A 23,016-nucleotide genomic window follows, 5' to 3' on the forward strand; every position below is an offset into this window, starting at 1 on the left:
CATCCAAAATGCCAAAAGGTTGGTAATAAAAGATAAGATAATAAAACCGACAGATATTTCTGAACCACACAACCTCTTTGTGTTCATTCCTGTGCAGGACAAAGAACCATATGTTCCATTTCTATCTAAAAACAGGAAGCAAGCCTAACCTGATCATAGACTTAAAGCACAAATGCTGCATTTAATTTCACTTCTGGCTCTTTATGATTATTCAGAAAATCAGTTCAGGTCTCAAACAATGTGTGAAAATATTACCAAAGCATAAAGGACAGTGAAGCCAAACAAGAGACATAGTAGGAAGAAAAAATGAAACGGCAAAGAATAAAAATCAAAAGAAAGAAGATGAAATACAGGCAGAGGCTGGACAGGATGGAGACAGGAAGCAGAGAGATGTAGGATGGAGCATGTGGATGCGAGCCGGCTGCTGTTGAGGCAGCATAGTTTGTGCTGATGGAACAAAACCTTCTAATGGTATCAAAGCCAAGTGATTTTCAGCCTCATCGTTCCTGTCTATCACCACTCTTTACTTCACGCTACTTTGATTTCTCCAGGAAAGCCACCACTGCAGCCCCTCCAATGTAAGACTGCTGAAAACTTGACTTGCACAAACAGTACATGACGCACTAATTAAATTATTTGGAAAGTAACACTGACATCAACCTAGTCATCACACTCTTCAGCTCTATTTAGGTCAATGTTAGCAACAGTGGAATAAATAGAGCCTGAGCAATATATCAGTCAACCGAGAGAATTTCCCACAGAAAGACTCATCGGCCCTTTAATTAGGTGCTAGTATCAGGCTGGAAACTCGTTTTCCTTCAGAACTTTCTTTATTGTTTGTGACATAGACTGAAAAATAGGCTCAACAATGTTTCCATTTTGACATGACAGCATCACACAACACCACTGATGAGAATCTCCCCTTCCACCACATCCCAAAGCTGCTCTATTGGAGATCTGGTGGCTGGATGCCACTGGAGTCCAGTGAACTCCTCATCATGTTCAAGCAAACAGTTTGAGATGATTTGTGCTTTGTGACATGGTGCATTATCCTGCTGGAAGCAGCCATCAGAAGATGCTACACTGTGGCCCTAAAGGGATGGACATGGTCAGCAACAATACTCAGGTAGACTGTGGTGGTTAAACAATAAGTCTGTTTACATGCACACCAAATAAATCGACTTTATCAGATAACAGCAGTCATTTGATTGTGAGAAATCAGATTAACAGACCTAGACATTTCCCCAGTTCTCTGATGTCTTCGTGCATGCAGATTTATTTAGTTTTTTTACATCTGTGCATGTGCAAAAAACTGACATCTCTCGTTAAAAGATGGAAGCAACGCAGTCACGTTATCCCAATGCAATAAATAAATAAATAAATAAATAAAACAAAACAAAAAAAAACATTTTGCCTGCAGCAGTGTGAAGTCGGAGTATACACCACCACATTACACCACCACCATCAGCCTGAAACAGTGATATAAGCCAGGATGGATCGACGCTTTAATGTTGTTTCCACCTAATTCTGCCTCATTGCAGCTGAGATCAAGACTTTTGAAGCTGTAGAGCAACCGAGCTGCAACAATCTGGCACATTTTTTGCTGATATGAAAACCATTTTATTTATTTCTTTAAACAGAATATAATAAGGTAACAGAAGTTTAGACTAAGCAGCTCTGGGTTAGGTTACATTACTCTGTCTGCAGCACGTGCAGCAGAAAAAATATCATTGCTGCTGTTTTCAATGTGCTTTTAATTCATTTGTGAAATTCTTTGCTGAGAAGTAAAAAAAAAAAAAACAATGATCCTATATATAATCCTTTTAAAAATGAGCAGCATACAAATCCATTTTTCTTCTTAAAAATCTGAATCAGCATCAAGCCAGGAAAATCCAGCTTTGCCCAGACCATACAAATAAATTTTACCATCATTTTGACACAACACAAACGGGGCCAGAATTATAATTTGGATCCCTTGAAGCAGCACATAGATCTTCTAGTCTCTGGCAAACCAGAGCCAGCTTGACTCTGATCTTATCCTTCTTTTTATGGGAGCCATATATCTCTAAAACGTGGTTTATTCGCACAGCAGAGACTGACGTGAACACACAGTCCCAATGAAAAGAAAGGCTAAATTAAAGTATTCGTTCATAAAACAATTTAGTCAAATCTACTAAAATTGCAACTAATTTTAGCTTATAAAAACAAACCTCTGATATTTCTGCTCTGATCAGATTTTATTTTAATGCTAAAAATGCTCAAAAGAACTGAAAACAGGACGTTTGACAAGAAATGATTCAATTTGCCTTTTTGTACTTATTACTCAGCTCAAGACAAATAAAAACAGGATGTTTTCTCTCAGCGTGAGAAAGAAACAACATTGAAAGAAGCATTAATGGCCTAGTTTTAAAGTGTTTTTTGTTGTTTTTGTACTTAATAAAGGATTTCACCACTTAATAAGACTCACTTGTTTAAAGCCTTGTTTTATCTTATTTGAAGAAATCTTACCCAGTGTAATTATCTCACTGCACTGGCAAGTTATTTAATTTAATTATAGACTGAATTTTATTAAATTAAGTGTTTTTTTCATATTAAGTGTCCCAGCTTTTGACTGGCGCTGTTTATTGCATCGCATTTGAACTGCATCTTTACTAATTATTCCCCATAATATCTTACCAATAAAATGATGAGTCACTTAATGGAGAAAGTTTTTAAAAATAGATGCAGGTCTCAGATTTTAGGCCAAAGTTTGTTGAAAAATGTCCAACTAGTCAAATATTTCTCCAGACAGGTTTAAAGATTTTTGCAGGTCAGCTGAAGGTGCATCTTGCTGTGATACATAAGATGGGATGGAGAGGTCATGTCATTCACCTCTGCTTGCATGAGGAAAAAACCCTGCATGCGAGTCCCATGAGACGTCCTCTACAACACATTTCAGGCAGTCTTCATTCTTTTCTGCTTGATCATTCAGAATAATAAGTTCTGGATGTTTAACTTGTAGTTGGGCATGTCTTAGTGAAAACACCATAATCTTCTCAAACACAGAGACTATTTGAGTATTAAACCATAAAGTCCTGATCTCTGCATCATGGTTGTCCAGTGTGCTGAAGCGACAACGTGCGTCTGTGCGTGTTTCCTATTACACAACCAGTAGGCTCAGCTAAGCAGTTGCATCTGGCCAGATCTGGTTTCACAAGCTGTTATGAATCATGATTTTTCTAGCTCTAAAACCAGCTCCTGGTAATGAGCAGGTAGCCAATTATCCAATTTACACGTCTTTCTTGCTGTTTGCATGACTGAGTTTCAGCATTTTCTTATGCACTCGTTTGTTGGTAACGGCAGATTCTATTGTAGAAATATCTTATATTCCATAATATCCCAGCAGGGCTCCCTCCAGTAATTGTGACTACTCTGGTGCTGCCAATGTGTTGCATCACCATCACACAATATGAGTACAGAGAGGCCCTCAGGTGTTAGTGCATCACTTACAAAGGCTGCATCTAGTCTGGCCGTCTACAACACACACTGCATAAGCCCGAGCTTAAAAGAAAAGGGCATGTAAGAGTCACAGCTGCTAATACATATAAAATGTCATTCTGAAATTATTGTGTATTTTTAAATATTTCAAGAGTCTCAGGAAGATTTGAACCTCAATCAAGCTTGTAAGCTTTCAATCCTCTAATGTTTTATTGGATGTTTGCAAGTGCTGATCGATAGTTGGGTTTATTTATGACAACACTGCACAAGCATTTTACTTTTTCTTTTTTTTGTTTGGGTCCCACCATGCGACAGCGGCAGTAAATGCTGAGTGAAGAGCCACGTGCCGTTCGCAGAGACAGACAGAGCAAGCTGAGGCCAGGCTGGCCGGGGCAGGGGTGTTATGGGGTGGGAGGGGACGACTGTGTTGTTATGGCAACCTGCTGACAGAGCACTGTCTGGTTACAACTTCCCAACGGGTTGGCTGCAGGATCATCAAACTCCCTGCAACCATCAAGTTGTACATATTTTACCTAAGAATGTGTTCCTGGTCCTTAGTTTGATTCCTGCAACCAGTATCCTGTCTAATCAACCAGCTTCGACTACTTCCATTCTTATTTTAAGTCATCAAAATGGTGGTTTTCAAAGTGGTATCAAAATTTATCTCACAGGACAGCCTCCTTAATCTAAATCAGTTTGGCTACAAGAGTGGGCCGTCTTCTAGCAGAAGTCTAGCAGAAGCAGTCTTCAGGTAAATCATCCCATCGTGCTGTCTGTACTTTCAGAGAAGGGATTTTCTGTCATGGCACACACTTGGTTTGCATACCTCAGTGAGTGTTCTTTCCTTGGGCTTAAATGTACATGTACGTAGCACCCCTCAACAACTCCCACAACCATCACCTACATGTTTTAGTTGTCCACTGCCACATGGGGGCAGTGTGCAAAATGTAGAATGGCTTGAACCAAAGATCCCTCTTGTTTTCTTTGTCCCGTTGTTGGTATTTACGCTGACACAGGAAAGTGCTCATTAGCTTTTGTGGAAAAAGTAGATATTGTAATTAAAAGTATGGCGTCCTGCCAAAGAACGTTGTTACAGGCGGTACTTTTGTGTTCATGAGGACAACATATGTGGCACTTTATCTTATGAGTTAGGAAAAGTTGTTGTTGGCTGAAGTCGGGTCTTCACCTTCAGCCAATCAGCATTCAGTCTACATGTAGCATCAGCTTGGTAGGCTCCGTATTGTTAGCTTTTTGCAGGACTGTCAGTTTGCTTTGAAACTACCCAGAATCCTTTAGTCTCTGTGTGTGTTGAGAACTGCATGAACGGATTTGCACGTGATAGTAAAACAGAATAATGGCAAGGACTAATATCTCCACATTATCAACTCTGTCGGGGGGCAACAAAGCTCAGTACTGGGGAACTTTCTCTGCTATATATACCACCATCTACACCATCTCCTTTGGTCACTAAATTTCAGTTAGTTTTGTCGCTCTCTCCATCACCCCACCGTCAGACTCACAAAAATGGTGTTATTGTAGCACCAGATTTTCAGGGTTTAACTCAATGCAAAACAGAATTTTTTTTCAGGCTGCTTTTTGTTGGTGGCAAAAAACAACATAAAGTCATGTTGAAGCAAAAAGCTCAATATTGTGCTTTAATCTCTCAGACACTGGCCATCCCTTTAAAGTTTAAGTGCATAGAAATCAGCATGTTTTATATCTTTAAAATCACACAGTCTATGCATTAAAAATGATATGGAAAATAAGCACAAAGTGGTTCACACATTTCCGTTGCACGGCCTGTTTAAACATTTAAACATAATATATGATGTTCTAGTTCCAGAACCACAAACACCTAACCCACAACCAAGTTTCTGTTCGCTGGAAACCAAAATAAAAGGGCTAATGTTTGAATTACTATTGCATCGAAAACAGTAAATTAAATGAAAGCAATCAAACTTCCCGTAAAGTAGCTGATATAAACATATCTGACAGAATAATTAAGTCTTAGTGTTAAAGAGTGTCAAGTATGATTTAACAGTTGTTACTGCCAGCATCTGTTCATCTCTGGAGTTAAAATTAAAAATAATTAAGCAGCTTTAATGGCCTATATATCTTAAACTCACAAGTAACTCAAGAACTGCTCCAACTATCAGCTATGTTTTTATAATTAAAGAGTCAAATTGCTCTTGTTATGTTGGCTCAGACTGTTTTTCCATGATGTCTTTATAATGCGTTATTAAGAAGCGGTAAGAGTGCAGATGTATGTGTCTTTGTAGTTTAAACAAAAAAGACCATGTGTGGTTAACAGACCTTTTGTCTCCTCTGGTAGGGATATACCAAAGTCAAGATACAAAAGCTGATCAATCTACTTCAAACTTAAATCCAATTAGACTGTTACATCATACGGCGTTCATCCCTACTTACTATCACTGATAATAATATAAACTGCTGGTCCGTTGCTATGAAGAACAAGGCTTAGTCATGAAACCGATCCTCCCACAGGTCTGAGGTCAAGTGGACAGAGCCTGTGAGATGACACAGCATGCCAAACACTGGGTTCTGTTGAACCCAGTAAGGAACACATCACTGAGCTGGCAGGTTCAAGTTTCAAGTGGCTGCAGCGGCGCGGCTCTTTGCCTCTCATGGCAGCCCAACAGAGCATCTCTTATTGGGGTTACAAAGCAATACTGTGCTGAATTATTCCAATGGATGTCTGTTGTGCCTTTGGGCATGATCTCATATGTAGGCTAAAGGAAATCTGAGCCAAAATGGACCAGAATGTTTGTCCTGCAGCAGACAGCATGTGTGCTGCACCCAGACCAGTACAACAGTTGGAGGGACGGCAGTGTACAGTTTCTGCTTCTTATCTGCTGGATTTATTGGGTCTTTTTAAAATTTTCATTGATATTACTTCATTATCTTGTAGCCAGCAAAAAGAAAATATATAGATATACAATAAAAATAAAATAAAAAAGTTTATATACATACAAAATATAGGACATCATGGTTTGTTAATACATCTGATTTTTTTTTCTTTTAATGATGGTTTATTTTATTTGTATTAAATAGATTTTTCCTCATTTTTTCTCATTTTTTCCTTATTTCTTCCTTTCATTCCCGTACACTGCATTGTTAATATGTGCACTATGGTCAATAAAAAGCAAAAGAAAAAAAGTCTTTTAATTGTAATGAATCAAATAGTTCATGTGTCATTGTGAGATGAAGAAAAAACAAGACTTAAAAACTGAATGAGTGATTTTGCTTGAAATGCCCAACCTTAACCTCTGAAGTTAAAAGTCTTTTTACTGGCTACTTAAATGTAGATGGGGGGAATCTCTCAACTATATTATGTTACATTTTATTAAAGATTAAAGAGCCAAATAAAGACTCATATTAAAAAATTTGTACTTTTTTAACCATTTTTTTATGGGTCGAGCCTTAATGGGTTAATCTGAATAACAGAACAAAATCAAGAGTTTTAAACACACATAAGATCGTAGCATACCATGATTAACTGGTGATTTTTCAGTCTCAGCAGTACAATACAGTTGCAGTTAGATTTTAACTACAGCTTATTACTTTAATTTGAATACTGCATTTAACTAGTATAAAACAAAAAAGAAGAATGGATGGTGACCAAGTTGGTGTAAAATATTAAAGAAAAAGCAGCATAAAGTAGTATTAGTTTATATTATTGTAATGGGTTATATGGGGTAGGAATTCAGAACAAGTGATAAAAGAGAATGGAAAGTGTTATAAATGTGTATCTGACCATTAATTAGGTTTACTAATTCACCACAAAGCAATTAACTAGATCAAACACATGAAGTTTGAAAAGTGTGCTTCTTGCAATGGGAACACCTTCTGTAATTCAACTGATTTGCAGAGCAGCATCAGCTGTTTTCATGCTGACCCAGTGTCTGGAACTTCAAGGAACTCAGCCAGCCTGACTGATCAGCCACAAATTAATGAGGTGCATCAACTCGAGAGCGAAGACAATCACCACAAGTCACAGCAGCCACCAGAGCTCAGGGCCTCCATATGCCAAGCCAACACCACTGGTCTTGGTCTCCCCACGTCGTGAGGGTCTGGCCAAATGGGACTCCTCGAATACATCTAAGTGCAGACTAGGACGTACTATCTTTGCAAGAAGACACCATTTTCCAGCACAGAAGGCAGCAGTCCACTTAGAGTATTAAACCGGGGAAACCTGAGGACCACAATTGTAGTTTGAGGATATGGTTGGTGAGAATGTCGTTGTAGGATTGGTGCTGGCAATGCTTTGCCATTTGGTTGCCAAAACAAAGACGAAAAATAAGTAGAAACACACACTATGGAATTGAATCATGGCTCTTCCAGCTATGCTGTACAGCCAATCACTTACAGATCCAACAGATAGACGTTCAGCATGCTCCATCGTCTGAAAAAACCCCAGCAAAGTCCAACAATTCTCACCAAAAAGATAAAACACTGACGTATGGTGACACTTCAGACATTCCCACTGGCTGATTGCCGAATTGGTGTATGAGGGTTTTATTTTAGTTTTCTTTAACTTGTAGTTTTTATTTTCCATTTTTACTTTACAAGACAATTACAATAACAAATGAAAAAACAGGACAGAGGGACAGGTGAGTACATCGTTTGACCATTTTTTCCACAGCTTTTCACATTTCAGTAGCTGTAGTCTTATAACATGTAAGCTTTTCATGTTAAACATGTCCTCCACTATTTCTTTCCAGTCCTCTGAGGTGGGAGGGTTGATGATGAGGCTGCCAAAAGAATCCGAATCAAATATTGGTCCATGTTTGGAGTGGTGACTTCTTCTAAATGTCCCAGGTATAAACTGTACATGTTTAAGGTATCTCGTATCCTAGTACTTCTTTCAGTTGATTCCAAACATCATCCCAGTAATGAGTTAACTTTATACATTGCCAAAAAACGTGCATGGTCCACATCCTGTTCTCCACAGTCTCCAGCAGGGTTGATGCACAGACAGGGAATTCTTCTTTATCTTGGGTGTGATAAAAAATCTGACAATATTCTTCAAACTGAATATTTTCTACATTTTGGTACTCGATGTGCCTTGTTGCGTCTCACAAATATCAAACCAGATGTCATCAGTTATTTCCACTTTTAGATCTTTTTCCCATTTATCTCTTTTGTGTAATATTGAAGTTTTCCTGTTAGCCATCAAACCCTGATAGAGTTTGGATAACAGGTTTTCCAGTTATGTTTATGCATTGCCTAATATTTCTGTTAATGTATTAATTTCTCCTGGGAGGCTTGGTCTTATTTCTTTTTGATAATAATCTCTAATCTGAATATACATATAGAAATCTTGTTTATCCAAATCAAATTCTCTTTGTAGGGTCTGAAAACTCTTAATTTTCCCTCCTTTTACTAATTTGTATAACATAGTCAACCCTCTATCTGCCCATTCCTTGAATTTTGAATGTGTGCTTCCCGGTTTAAAGTTCGTATCATACGCCAGCCAACTAAAAATCTTAATTTTGTTTTCAGTTTATTTAAATTGAGTGTGAGGGTTTTTAAGATCAAAAGCTTTTACTCATGACCCCTTACATACCCATTACGACATAAGCTCTAAGTAAAACTTAACTATACCTGCACACCAAAGCCAAACTTCAAGTGAGCTTCAAAATTCAAAATTCATCAGCTATTACATGCAATTTGTCGGTTTTAGAGGCAACAAATTACTTTAGAGGCAACAAACTTATATAAAAGTTTGTTGCCTCTAAAGTCATTTCCTCTAATGTTATCTATAAACATATGGAGTTTACAGTAATGAAGAGTACAGACACTTACGTACATAAAAGATGCAGCCATTTATATTTAAGAGAGTATATTTTTTAGAGTATTAAACAGAAAGGGATCCCTGACTATCTGCCTGTAATGATTAATGAAAGAGTAGTTATATATGTACAGTTATATATTCAGTTGAAGACGTATTGAATCATTGACAGATGACTTGTAATCTAATCCAAATGTCAGTCAGGTAAAGAATCGCAGCTCTAACCAAAAGGGCCTTTAAAGCTTTAAGATTCTGGGCGGATGTCCAAGCTGAAGATGCTGAGCTGTGAGAGCATCAGTACTTGAGGAAAAGACTTGCATCATCATTTTACTGATTCATCAATTAAATGCTTTTATAAAGGCAGAACCAACAGTGCCAACGGCTACCACTATTGATTGCAGTCGCAGTTTTAAATCTCTTGTGTCATGTGAACTTGTCACCAGCTGGATTCCCGTCTTAAATTACAAATTAGTTGTATTAAACTCCACCTTTGTCCCAGTGAGATATTTGAGGCAGCCCTTAAAAGAAAATGTATTGTGTTACTGCTGGCTCTGCTCCCAGTGAGCACGACCATGTGATTGGAGATTTATTTCAAACCTAACTCTCCCATGCATTGGGTCTTTTAGCTCGATTAGCACCAGAGAAAACCAGAAGACACATGTGATCCTACAAAAAAATGAAGGAGACAAATGGTTTAAAGCAGATCTGTGAAAATGGACTTCCAGACGTTCGGAGAGCTGAAGCATTGGGCCTCATGAAGGTGGTAGTGGTCTACGTCGGTGGCATTCCTGCTGAACCCACAGTATGGCTTCAGATTAAGTAAATACATAATCTGTGTCCACTCATCTAATGTTCTGTAACTAATATAATAACCTAAGTAGGCTAAGTAGCATAAGAGGCCTACGTGCGTACAGTCAGCCTTTTGTGCACAGTTAACTAAGAATATCTGGCACACTGTAGATGGCACTAATGCAAAAGAAAGGAGGGGGGGATCTGCAACCAGCTATAGTCCATTTCTAAACCACTTCAAAACCCTGAACTGCAGGTGATTTCATAGTTGAAACATTGATAGCTTTTGTTAAAGAATTATAACGTGTTTTATATTGTCTTTACTAATTTTAAGACCTATAACAAACCAATGTTTCTGTGTGTCCTGATACTTTGGACTTTATTGTTGTCTGATTAGCATCTGATAAAACACATCCCTCGTTATAATGAAATAAAAAAACAAGATGACCCTTTTTTGTTTTACAAATCCTGTAAAATGATTGTCTGATGCTGATCATCTCAAAATAGAAAAGGCCCAATTAATCAGTGGACTGATTAATCTGTCCATCATTAATCTGGTGGATGGAAACAGGGTTTCTGGCGCCCAACATGAGTGTGTTGCTAAAAAAAAAAAAAAAAAAAAAAGCTGTTTATATGAATGCTAAAAGTGAAACAAGAATCTGAAATGGGTCTAACGCAGTTTTCTTTGAACTGCAGATAACATCAAATTTACACAACTAACAACCTCAGACAAGCAACACTCTGTTAGATTGTGTTTGAGATATGAGATTGAAAATAAAACACTATTTAACATATTATGTCCTCATTTCAGTAACTGGTGAAGCTGCCAATAACCCAACCAACCACGTCCAACATGTTTCTGTAGCCAGTTTTTCCTGCTCTCAGGGTTACTGTGTTCTGTCTTGTCCTGAATGTAAACTAAAAATGAACACGCTCATAATACCAGGGGTTACTGGTCTAAAGGATCTAACCAGACAAACACTTTCTGGTCTGTCAATGTGTCTGTTCGAGCAGCTTGTGCAGAGCGATGTGGATAATTGCCAATTAAAAGTATAGTGACTATAAAAACAACATCAATGCATTTAAGAGCTTCAGAGTAAAACTATTAGTAGCATCTGCTTGAACTGCTGTGATATTTTTTAGGTTCGAATTGTTTAAAATGGAAAAATGAGCTGTTTTTGAGCCTGGACCCCCAAAGATAACATATGGTACCTTAATGTTTGCAACAAAATCTGCCTCTCTCATCGAGATAAAGATTCAGATTTTTTAATATGTCATGAGTAGTAACTTTGACGTTTACGTGTTAATGTTTAAAAAAAAAACGTACACATTAATTCCACAGATTAATCTTTTAGCTTTCACTCATTATCTTTGACAAACCTAATAAAAATCCCACATTTAATTGATGTAGGTTATGTTTTATACAATGATCTGACGACCCCAGAAATTATCTTGAGACCCCCAGTTTGGGAAAGGCTGCTCTAAACTAGGAGCACGCTGATCACTTTCTCTTGCACATAAGAAATCCGCTATTCAAGTAAAGTCTACTTAAAGAAAGGAAAAGTAAAAATCACTTTCAATAATTCACAGGCCACCCCACAACATAAGAAGAAGACTAATGCTGTCTAGCCACCTTTGTTAGCCTCTTAGATGGTTTAGAATCAATGCTGCTGTATAAAAATCATGACAGAAGAGAAATCATATGAGAACAAAATGGTCTACTCACATCCAAAAGTAATTACCTCAACACTCAAAACCCTGACAAAGGGAATAATATGTTTTAAGTAAAAGTCTTAGCTGTGCTGATTAGCACTTCCTAATCGAAAACCACAGTGTCCTCTCCGGGTCAGGAATGAGATCCCGCTACATGTGGAGGGGTTTAAGTATCTAAAGGTCTTAGATCAATAGACGGATGGGTGCAACGTATACAGTGATGCAGGCTCTGCATCAGTCTGTCGTGGTGAAAAGGGAGCTAATAAAAAAAGTGACGCTCTCGATTAGCATTTGGGCCTAATCTGGGCAACTTTTGGCATTTATGGTCCAGTTATGGCACTGGCAAGTGTTGTGTGGGCCAGATGTGGTCTCAATATGAGGACAGGACATAGTTCACAACAATTTCCTTGTAGTCCACATGTGGTGGTCATGTGGCTGAGTCTTGGCCACACTCAGATACAGTCAATGGCGCAAGTCAAGGCCAAATATGGACCAAACAAATGTGGGCCATAACTGGGCCAAACATTTTCTGCTATGTGGGTATGATCCTACCTTCACCTAAAGTTAAAAGCTGTGGGTAGTGAACAAAATAATGGCATCGCAGATACAGGCTTTCTCTAAGGCAAAGTCAGGGTGTCTGTGCTCTCCCTTAGAGATTGGGTAAGAAGTTTAAATATTCAGGGGTGCTCAGAGTAGAGCTGCTGCACCTGCACATTGAGAGAAGTCAGATGAGGTAGCTCAAGCATCTTGTTAGGATGCTTCCTGGTCGTCTCTGTGGTACCATGTCCCACTTTTCCCCTAGGAAAAAGCTAGCTCAGCATTGGATTTGACATTATTTTCTCTTCCTAGCATTACATCTGAACAAGACTTAAAGTTCCTAACATACTTCCAGAATGCACCTGCAGCACAGTCATTAAATGAAATACATAATTCTGCAACATCAGATCTATATCAGCTTGCTCTATTGATGTGGAAGTGATACTTATCAAGATTATGTTATGCTTCACATAGTTGAAATTCTTCTTTTGTGTGTGTGTGTGTTTCTTTCCTGCAGCAGCTGTGTAGCTTTTCAGCTTGCTAGCTATAAATTCAATTATTATAAGTGGTCCTCTGATGACAGCCCCTTCTCATTTTACATGTACATTTTACATAGCTGGAAAAGCTGAGCTGACTTACCAAGTTTATAACCAGTGTTATAATATTGCTTAGTGAGATCTCTAGAGCCAGGGTTGATTTACCAAGAAAAGGTTAAAGATGACATTAAGTTATAGCAACTTCAGATACTGCAACAATACCATTATCCTGAATCTTTTTGGCTGCAGTAACCATGTAGTGAAAATCTAAGAAGCCCTACGTTGGCACATTATTAAAACACCTGCAGCAAAAGTCAATCTGGAGTGTTTTATATGAACAACCTACATGGTTCTCAGAAAGTGTTTGGAAGGTTGTGGAGAAAAGTCACAGGTCCCACAAACATGAAATATGAGCTCCACATCAACTCGGAAAAAACTTAAACGTTTACTCGCGTTTGAACTTGCATTTGGTGATGTTAAAGGTACAGTGTGTAAGAATTATTGACATCTTGTGGTAAAAATGGCCACAGAAAATGCCAAACACAGTTGTGAATGGACGGTGGCCATCAGTGGACAAAATCCTTCCAGACACAAACGTGTTTTCATCTGTGAGTGGATCCACTGGCTTCAGGTGCAGCAATGGTAAACAGCTCATTTTAAGAGAATAATAGGTTAACAGTTAGTGCATGGTGAACAGTAATGTAACAGTAATGAGCTTTATGTTTATGTGAAGCACAAATGTTAAGCAGGAAAAAAAAACATTCTAAACAATAAACTTAAAGTATAGCTTTACTGAAATGAATCAAACCAAACATTTCAAATGTTTTTGTTGTTGTTTTTAAATAGATAGTAGCCTCTCTTATCAATTGTTTTGAGGACCACAATAAGTTTTTTTTTTTTTTGTTTTTTGGTGGGTCTTCGGCAGGAAAGCCTCGAGATGCAGCTCAAACACACAGGGTGACCGTGATGGAGGCTGCTCTTTTCTATCAGCCTCTGAGCCACTGCTGAACTTGAGTCAGTTCAAGTGATGTCACACAGACGGGAAATTGCGTTGATGGAATGCATTCAACTCTCATCTAGCTTTTCTTGTTCCTTTGACTCACGCAGCATCGTAAAGTATTAAATCAATGGGAATAATAGATAAAACTGCATGTGTAGATTCCACCATATTCCACACTTTACAACTGATTCTACCTGCACAAATATATAAGCTAGTATACTTTTATGGGATCATCCGTCCGCCATAAATTTACAGTTTGCACCCATGATGTTATTTTTGTAAGACCATCCTTATAGTTCTTCAGTTCAGAATCCACATACATGTGCAATATCATTAAAAACAACTTCAGATGTTTTCTCCTTTGTTTTCATATGTTCAACCTGAAAAGTGTCCCACCCAGTTCCCCTCTCCAGCTGTACCACCACCCACCTGCTCCACTGATCAAAGCTTCTCCCTTTTTGCTACTCAGGTCATTTCAAAAAGGAACAAAGAGTTCGAACCACAGCCAAGTCTCTGTGGGATTTCAACCCCCCCAGCCACAATCTCCAGGAATGCACATTTAGACCTGAACCCTGTTCCCTCTACCTCCCTCACTCTCTTTCATAAACCCTGCTCTCATTTGCTGATTTAATTACTGTAGGCTTTACCCTGTTCGAGGCTACTGGGGCGAGAATTTCTGGGAAAGGATGTGAAAGGAACCAAGGGGCAGCAGCTCTAGGGTCACCGGCTGTAGAACTTTCTGGAATAAATCTCTGACACGTATGTAGGCCACGGTGGTGGTAACTGTGGGGACCCAGAGCACTTAGTGCACCTGTTTTAGGTAGGAGAACAGCACTGGCCTGCTTACGTGGTAGAAAGCTGCACTGAGTAACACTAACAAGTGCCGCTACCAGTGTGTCTATGCAATGCCATTTATCGTAATGTGCTTCCAGCTCTGGAGTAACAGTGAAGGGAAAACCCTTTCCAGTTTTCACATGGTAATATACCAAATATAAAGAAGCTTTCCCAGATTGGTGTTGAAAAACTGAATTAAACTGACTTTCACCTCATCAGAAACCTTGGGAATGAACTGAAAAGCAACATCAGTATTGGAATTTACTAATGCTCTTGCAGCTAAATAAGAGCAAATCCCTACAGCCATGTCCAGATGTGCTGGATAGCTTTCCCTTCAGACTGTAAGCTGTTCCAGCAGCACGTTCAGGCCCATGTCTTTGCAATGCCCCAGTAAGACTTACATATGGACATGATGTCCATGTGTACACACAGCAATACACCATGGCTATAATCAACACATTTGAAGCTAAGGGGGGAAAGGAAATGGATGAATAGATGGTTGAAAATTTCATTTTAATAATAAAATTTCTTGATTGCCTAACCAAACAGATGTGTTTAAATAAAAGACTGTAATTTTAGCTTTGTAAAAAGGTTCTGAGGAGGGATGCACCTCAGAGGACTGCTGCACATAACAGCTTTAAAAATAGACAAAAGGCTGTAAACCACAATCTGCATCTTGCTTATTTAAGTGGATGCTCACTGTGCCCATCATTTCACCCTTTACCACAACAATGAAAGTCAATCATTGCTAAACTCTGCTTCTGAATTGTGAGGATTTGCTGCTTTTCCTTGTCATAAATGACAGAGCACTTAGTGTTTTTGTGGTTTATTCTTTCAGACACAAGAGCCTTGATTTAAAAAAATGTCACTTCCAAACCTGGATAAATAGATTTTTATTCATTTTCTTAAGTTTCTTTTGGGTCAAACAGTTTTTAACAAACTAATATGAATATGATATTTCTGGTTTGGACTTTAGTGTTAAGCTTTAGTGTGAACCCAAATCCCTGACAAGGAAGCACCTCTACACAATCATCCATCAGACATGGTCAGGCCCTTCTCACACACACAGTTCAACATGATGCAAATCTCTTGACAGCAAAAAGAAGAGCTGCTTTCCCCGTCATGTTTTGCTTATGGTGTATAAAACAAGTGGCCAGTTTGCTTTCTGGGCTTATACACAGTTTGCGCACCAGCTGAGCAGATGGTCCCTCAGGTGGTCCAGGACCCTTGCAGACATGGGCAGATGACTACATGTACATACAGAACCTTGGCTTTAACCAGTAAGAAAAATAAACCCCCTCTGCACCATCAGATCTCTATAAATATGGCTGCAAACCAGAGATGCAATGATGAGATGATCAATCAGCTGGTTTCTGATGAGAGTAGGTTAAGGTAAGCTAAATATTCAAGAGATTCCCAAAAGAGAATCCAAAATTCCAGGTTATTCGGATATGGTAGCGACAGATAAGTTTTAGGTGTGAAGTTAATAATGATGGCTGCCATTCTGACTGGTACCACTTCAAGTTCTTCGCTAATCTGATTGGTTTAAATTCATTCATACTGGGAATATAATGACGATTTTCTATACAGGTTTTTTTGAAGAACTTCCTTCAAATAAAAGGTTCCTTCCCTTTAGGGTCCATCACTTTATACAGAAAATAACTAACCGTCTATGATAAATAACCACCTTACTGAAGCAAAGCAGACCGATGGCAAGAAAGGCAACACATTAAGTGCAAAATAGGACGATTCTGACAATTTTATTAAATATGTAGCGAATAATTGTTTGGGCAGGTTTATCTTTATTATGGGAATATTTTTAGTCCCAATTAAATCCTGATTATTATGAACTTTTGGTACATCATATACTGAAACTGAGACCTCAGTTTCTGATTTAAAGGTACAAAAACAACTTCTTAGCTGGTTATCTTCAGTATATATCTCTTTATTATTTTCAACTAACTGGTTTGGGTATTGTTTGTTTTTGCAGGCTAAACCAATGTTTAAAAGTGGAGTCACATAGACTCACCAGTCCCTCAACGCAGTTAAAATCCAACATTTTTTCATTGGTTTTTGTTCTCTTTTTTCTTTTTTTGTCCTAAACACTTTTTTTTTTTTTTTATACCCATAAGAAATCTGTACTTCCAGATTGTTTGTCCTTGCTTTTGGGCTTGAAACTTACTGCACAGATTTCTTCACCCACATAACTGAATCTAATCTGTAACTTCTTGGTATCTTACCCAGATACAACGAGGCGTTCTCCTTCTTGACGTTGTCATCCAGGTAGGTGGGTCCCAGCGTGTATATGGGCGTGGACCCCATGCCCACCAGGATCTGTGCGATGATGAACAGCGCCACATACAGGTTGTGCTCGTTGCCCTCCTGGTCTCTAGGACAGGAAGTGATGTCAACACGATCCCTGCCGCTGGCATTGCTGTTCATGCACAGGCCTTCGTTGGCCGAGGACGAGTTGACTTCCTGGATCTGGTATGCCGGGGAGATGAAATGAGGTAAGGAGAAAAGGGCGGCACCCACAGCGATGAAAATCCCTCCCACAGCAAGCCAGCGTGGCCTCTGGCCCCGCCCACCAAAGTAGCTGATGAAGACGACCACTAGAAGGCTCCCGATGTCAAAACAGCTGACAAGGAGGCCTGATTCTGAGCTCCTCAGGCTGTACCTTTTCTCTATGGTGGTGATGACACTACTGAGGTAGCCTGACACCATGAGCGACTGGATGAATGTCAGGTAGGACATACAGAACAGGAAGCAGCGAGAGTCCTGCAAGATAATGCTCAGATACTTCCTGCTGGGCAGTTTTATTTGGGCTATTTTCGAGGCAAAAAAGCCTGGTGGCTTCCTCCTGGCCACGTTTTTACTCCTACGGATCTCAGTGTTCTCCATGTATGAGCTCGGCCTGTTCAGTGCTGCCTTCCCCGTCTTTGGCAGGTAGTTTGTTCTGGTTGGAGACTCAGCCTGGAAGGACTCGCTCTTGGCAGGTAGCTGGATGAACTCTGTGCTTTCCTCTGCTGTTATAGACATACGCGCTGAACTAGCCAATAAGGTTTTCTCTTGAGGCCCTGCTTCATTTAAAATGGGCAAACTTTTAGATTTGAAGTTTGTGCCTGGTTCCTCCAGCTCGCTGGAAAATCCATCCTCCTTCTGAAGAGACTCTGACAGCTCTGCTTCTTCGTGCTCAGCCATTATTTTCAGTCAAACCCACCTCTCTTTAGGGTAAGAACAAGCCAGCTCAGTCCAAGATTACACTTAGAATTCAGGGGCATCTGCCCATAATATTTATTATTAATGGATGCATCTACTCCCACAAACAGTCTGTGAAACCCAAAGAGGCGAAAAAAGCAACAATGAGCCAGAGGGGGGGATGCTTGCAGTTTCTGCTTATCTGCAGCACAAGCAGGACAGCCTCTGGGTTTGTTTATCTTGTCAAGCACACTTGCCTTCTGAGACCATCTAGTCCGGAGTGAGCACGGTCAGGCCTCCACAGCTCGACCGGCGGAGTTCCAGGGCCAGGACTCCCTGCCGATGCCTTCCTCGACAGCAGGACGCTGCTGCTCCGCGGCCAGCTGAGACGAAGAGACTACGCTGAGCCCGCGCCGCATCCCGGACAGCCCTGTCAATGGAGATCACACAATGTCACTTATTTCAGAACAGAGCACGATCGTGCCCCCGTTTATCCAAACTCCTCCCCAAGTCAAGGGCAACCCCGACTCCGCTCTTATCACCGCAGCAGCTGTCCTCCCAGCGGGCGAGAGAAGCTGTCATTTACAGATGATCATCCTGGGGCATTTCAGGGAGAAAAAAAAATGGGGGAAAAAAATAGAAATCAGGAGAGGAGAAAAATCGTCGAGGAAGCCGAGATATGGACGAGAGGACAGAACAGAACTGCAGCTCACTGCAGTGCTGCTCAGCTGCTCTGTGTCGCTGTTTTCAAAACAACCAGTCAAGTTACGTCATTACACAACCGGAAACGAGAGCAGTGCACTTCAAAATAACAGCACTACGTGTTATCCAAAATGCGCAAAATCGGGCCAAAAAGTATAAAATTAGTGATTTTACTTTTGTTTTAGCACTACTAACCAAGTAATAAGAGTATTATTTAATTTGCAAAATTAATATAGCCTTGACATATAAGAAGATACCCTTTGAACCACTTGCTAAATTTTACATACTTTTACTGAACAAAATTCTGAGCAAGCTATAGTTTCTTTAGAGATTGCTAGGAAAACTATTCTGGTACAGCAATTTTCTAAACACATATGGACTTAGAGGGCAAGCTTGAATTTTTGTAGTCCAGTTCTTATGTCAATTGGCATACCTGAACCCTTTGTCCTTGTTTTTGTTTCCTAAATCTCTAATGCAACACATATAAGTTTTGATACATAGTTTCTGACACATTTTGCATCACTTTAAAGTTAAAACCTTGGGACAGAAGACCCACTAAAATAATTTTACTCTATAATTAAAATTTTCAAGCGAACTATTAATCAAAGAGGTTTTATTTTGACAGGTAAATCCAGAAACAGCTACATCCGCTAACAATAATGCTAATTGTCCCACAAAGGTAATATTCACAATTTTTAAAAAAAACGAGTGACGACGCTGCGCCTCACTAACCTCACATTATGAGCGGCGACATGTATTTTAGTACTCCATGTCCGAGTTGTGACACGGTCTTATAAAACATAAGAGAGGAAAAATTAATATATAAACACGCTCAGGTCTTAAAAAGACAGTATGTTCCCCAAGAGATTGGTTAAATAGCAAAGAGTTAGCAACCGGAAATACAGACATGCATACTTCAAAATAAACACGATCAAATTATTAACAAACCGGATCCGTTTTTACTTCAATCTTTATTGCACAAACCAACATGTACAAAAACGGTATCAAACATTTTACCTGATAGTGTGTAATATCAGGAAACATAGGTACGTAAAAAAAAGAAAGAAAGAAAAAGAATAAATAGCTGTTTACATAATTAAAATAAACTGAATAAGTTAAGGTAAATAATATACAGTCAGAATACAGCATTGTTTTAAAAATGTCTATTTTTGGGACGGGGAAATTATTCATAATAATATATCATTTTTTGGCTTTAGTATTTAGTATTTATTTTAACCATGGTGATTTTAGTAAACAATAACTAAACGTGAAGCCACCATGAGTATGAAATGCTTTTGATGATTGAAAAGCATTTTAACACCATTATGGCAACATAAATAGTCTTGTTTCAGATTCCAGCATCGTTTTCATTTTTTAAACTATTATAAAACAGACAACTCCTAGTTTGCTATGTAGTGAACAGAATTAAAAATACATGCTTTAATTTACTATTATTGATTCTGACACATGGCTACTAATATATATATATATATATATATATATATATATATATATATATAAATACATCTATATATATATAGGTGCTTTGCACTCAGTGATCAAAGGTGACAGTGCAGTGACATATATGAATAAATTTTCACAAAATGCATTTAATAAGAAACTAAACAAAGGCAACTGAAGCATGTGTTATCTTACACAGACATATTGTCATACAAATCATAAATAATATTTCTTATATATTATGTTGGGATTTTGTCAAGGAAAAAGTCACTGTTTAACATGATTGTTTTCCCAGTAAAAATATTTAAATGGTTATCAAGCCCATGACAATCCTTAGAATTACAACTCAACAAACGAAAGGAATTTTATTCTATCAGAAGCAGGTAAGCAGTGGAGATCATGTCAGCAATAAAACAGAACAATGCTTCCATTTCTCTTTCTCTAATGGCTAATAAAGCAATTTAAGATATATTTTTATCATCAATTCAAAACACATTGTAAATTAAATGTTGGCATAATGCTGTTAAACATTATATACAAAGTTCATCAACTTTCTGATCGAGCTTGCTCAGGTTTCATCTCACTCAAATGTTGAATCTGGCTCCTGTTTATCCAGCAGAGCTTTACAGCAGCCAACTCCATCTAAGGAGTTGATAGTTTTAAGCTGTTCATCATGACTTCATTTACAAACGGACTTGTGTGCAGAAATGCTTTAATCTAGAATCAGGATAAGGATTTTCTCTAAATTGTGACAAATTGAAAAAGAATCACTATTGACCAAAATACCAATGCATTTATTGAGGTTCTCTTTAGTAAAAACTAAAAGCTAAAACTAAGTGATGGAAAACAGCACCAGTGCTAAAGTGCTGGTTAGATTCTGTCTATATACTTATGTAGCTGCTTTAAACTTGCTATGATGGTAAAATCATTAAAAAGCAGCGACACCCAGTGGTGAAAATAATACCAGCAAATAGGTTTAAAAGATGCCGTTTAACTGCAAGCCAGATTAAACAAAAATCCAAAAATCATTAATGTGTTGTCATTTGTCACACTTTTGTTTTTCTAAAATAATTCAAGCTTAAGCGTAGTTAATCTTACAGAGCTCAGCAGTGGCTCCGGCGGGTCCATAGAGCTGAAGTCCAGCATAGAGCGGCTGAGTGAATGTGGTCTGGACTCTGTGGAGGAGAGTCATGGTTTCAGAGACGCTGTAGAAGGACAGAAGACCTGCTCTGTGATCCAGGTACACTCCTACTGTGGAGGACGGGGGAGCTGAGATAGAGGTACTGATGCTGTTATGTCTGAATTCAAAACCACGTTTGAAAACACATAATGCCCAAGACTTAGAGTTTTCTCCAAATCTTTCCTTGACAGTGTTCTTATCCTTGTATGCAACCACCACTGAAACTCCTCCCAAACCTTTCTCCACCTCCCAGTAGCAACGTCCCGTCAGCCTCTCTCTGCTGAGGACTTGACCTCTGGCTGCACATCTTTCCGGGTGAGAAGGAAAACATTGTCCTTCTTTTGTGGTTTTTACTTTTCTGTTTTCCTCAGATAAAAACAGATGCATGTTGGCTGTGTTTGGATCCAGTGTGATTTGCTGTGAATATTTAAGGAATTCAGCTCTGGTCCTAGGCTCTTGCGACAGTAAGACATCAACTTGAGTGATTTTCAGGGAGATCTTCATCCATTCTTCATTTAGAATTTCAAGTACTTTATCTTTCATCTGCAAGAACTCCCTCTGCACTTCATCAAAGTACTGCAGATAAAATGAGTGGATTCGAAGAAAGTAGACAGATTTCTTGAAGCATGCAGGTGCAGAGTAATTAAGAATGAACTCCGTGTGATCCTCTGTGTGTGAGAGCTGCTTCAGCTCAGCGTCTTTCCTCTTCAGCTCAGTGATCTCCTGCTCCAGCTTCTCCTGAAGCTCTTTGACTCCACTCACTTCAGTTTCCTGCTGGGATCTGATCTGCTGCTTCACATCAGAGCTTCTTTTCTGGATGAGACGGATCAGCTCAGTGAAGATCTTCTCACTGTCCTCCACTGTTTTATCAGCAGAGTGATTGATGGCCTCCACCTCCTGTTGAAGCAGCTTCACATCTTTCTCTCTGTCCTGGATTCTCTGCTGGATTTCTTGTCGACTCACCTCCAGCTCTCTCTGCCTCTCAGTCCTTTCTGCTGCAGCTGAGACTGTGTCGTGGCCTTTATGTTCATCCACAGAGCAGAGATAACAGATACACTTCTGATCAGTACGGCAGAACATCTTCATCACCTCATCATGACGAGAGCAGATGTTCTCCTGGAGGTTCTTGGAGGGCTCCACCAGCTTGTGTTTCTTTAATGGAGCCACGTCATAATGAGGCTGAAGGTGTTTCTCACAGTAAGAGGCCAGACAGAATAAACAGGACTTGATGGCTTTCAGTTTTCTTCCAGAGCAGACATCACAGGCCACATCTTCAGGTCCAGCATAGCAGTGATCAGCAGGAGCAGCTTGGAGTCCAGTCTTCTTCAGCTGCTCCACTAAAGCTGCTAACATGGTGCTTTTCACCAGGACAGGTCTCGGTATAAAGGTTTTCCTGCATTGAGGGCAGCTGTAGATTCCCTTCTGATCCTCTCCATCCCAGAAGCTTTTAATACAGTTCATGCAGTAGCTGTGTCCACAGGGAATAGCCACCGGATCCTTCAGTAGATCCAGACAGATGCAACAAGAGAAGGTTTCTGGGTCCAGCTTCACTCCTTTCTTCTCTGCTTCACCTCTACCATCTCTTTCACCTCTTAAGAATGCTAATATTGGTTCCATTTTTTTCCACATAGCTTCTACATGAATCCAAAAGATGTCCATGCTTGTTTATTAAACACCTTTCTGTAAATGAGGCTTATCAACTCTCACACTTGAGCTTTTAAATGTTACGCCCATCTAAAACTTGGCAAATCTCTGAAGGGGAGGGGTATTAAAATAT

General features: G+C 39.2%; 2 protein-coding genes across 2 annotated transcripts in view; both read right to left on the reverse strand.

Annotated features, from left to right (window-relative positions):
* Window positions 1-19,513, reverse strand: part of LOC121643998 (solute carrier organic anion transporter family member 5A1-like) — a 44,936-nt gene extending 25,423 nt beyond the window's left edge. Inside the window, exons 1-2 of the mRNA XM_041991682.1 lie at window positions 19,331-19,513; window positions 16,939-18,326 (exon numbers count right to left, since the gene is read on the reverse strand). Coding sequence (XP_041847616.1) covers window positions 16,939-17,899 — 961 coding nt within the window. The 5' untranslated portion in view covers window positions 17,900-18,326; window positions 19,331-19,513. The remainder of the gene's footprint in view (window positions 1-16,938; window positions 18,327-19,330) is intronic.
* A 37-nt stretch (window positions 19,514-19,550) lies between these two features.
* On the reverse strand, window positions 19,551-23,016 carry LOC121644006 (tripartite motif-containing protein 16-like). Its single transcript, XM_041991698.1, has one exon. The coding sequence runs from the start codon at window positions 22,896-22,898 to the stop codon at window positions 21,138-21,140; it is 1,761 nt and encodes a 586-aa protein (XP_041847632.1). The 5' UTR covers window positions 22,899-23,016; the 3' UTR covers window positions 19,551-21,137.

This window comes from Melanotaenia boesemani, chromosome 8, assembly GCF_017639745.1.
Source record: "Melanotaenia boesemani isolate fMelBoe1 chromosome 8, fMelBoe1.pri, whole genome shotgun sequence".
Taxonomy (NCBI): Eukaryota; Metazoa; Chordata; class Actinopteri; order Atheriniformes; family Melanotaeniidae; genus Melanotaenia; species Melanotaenia boesemani.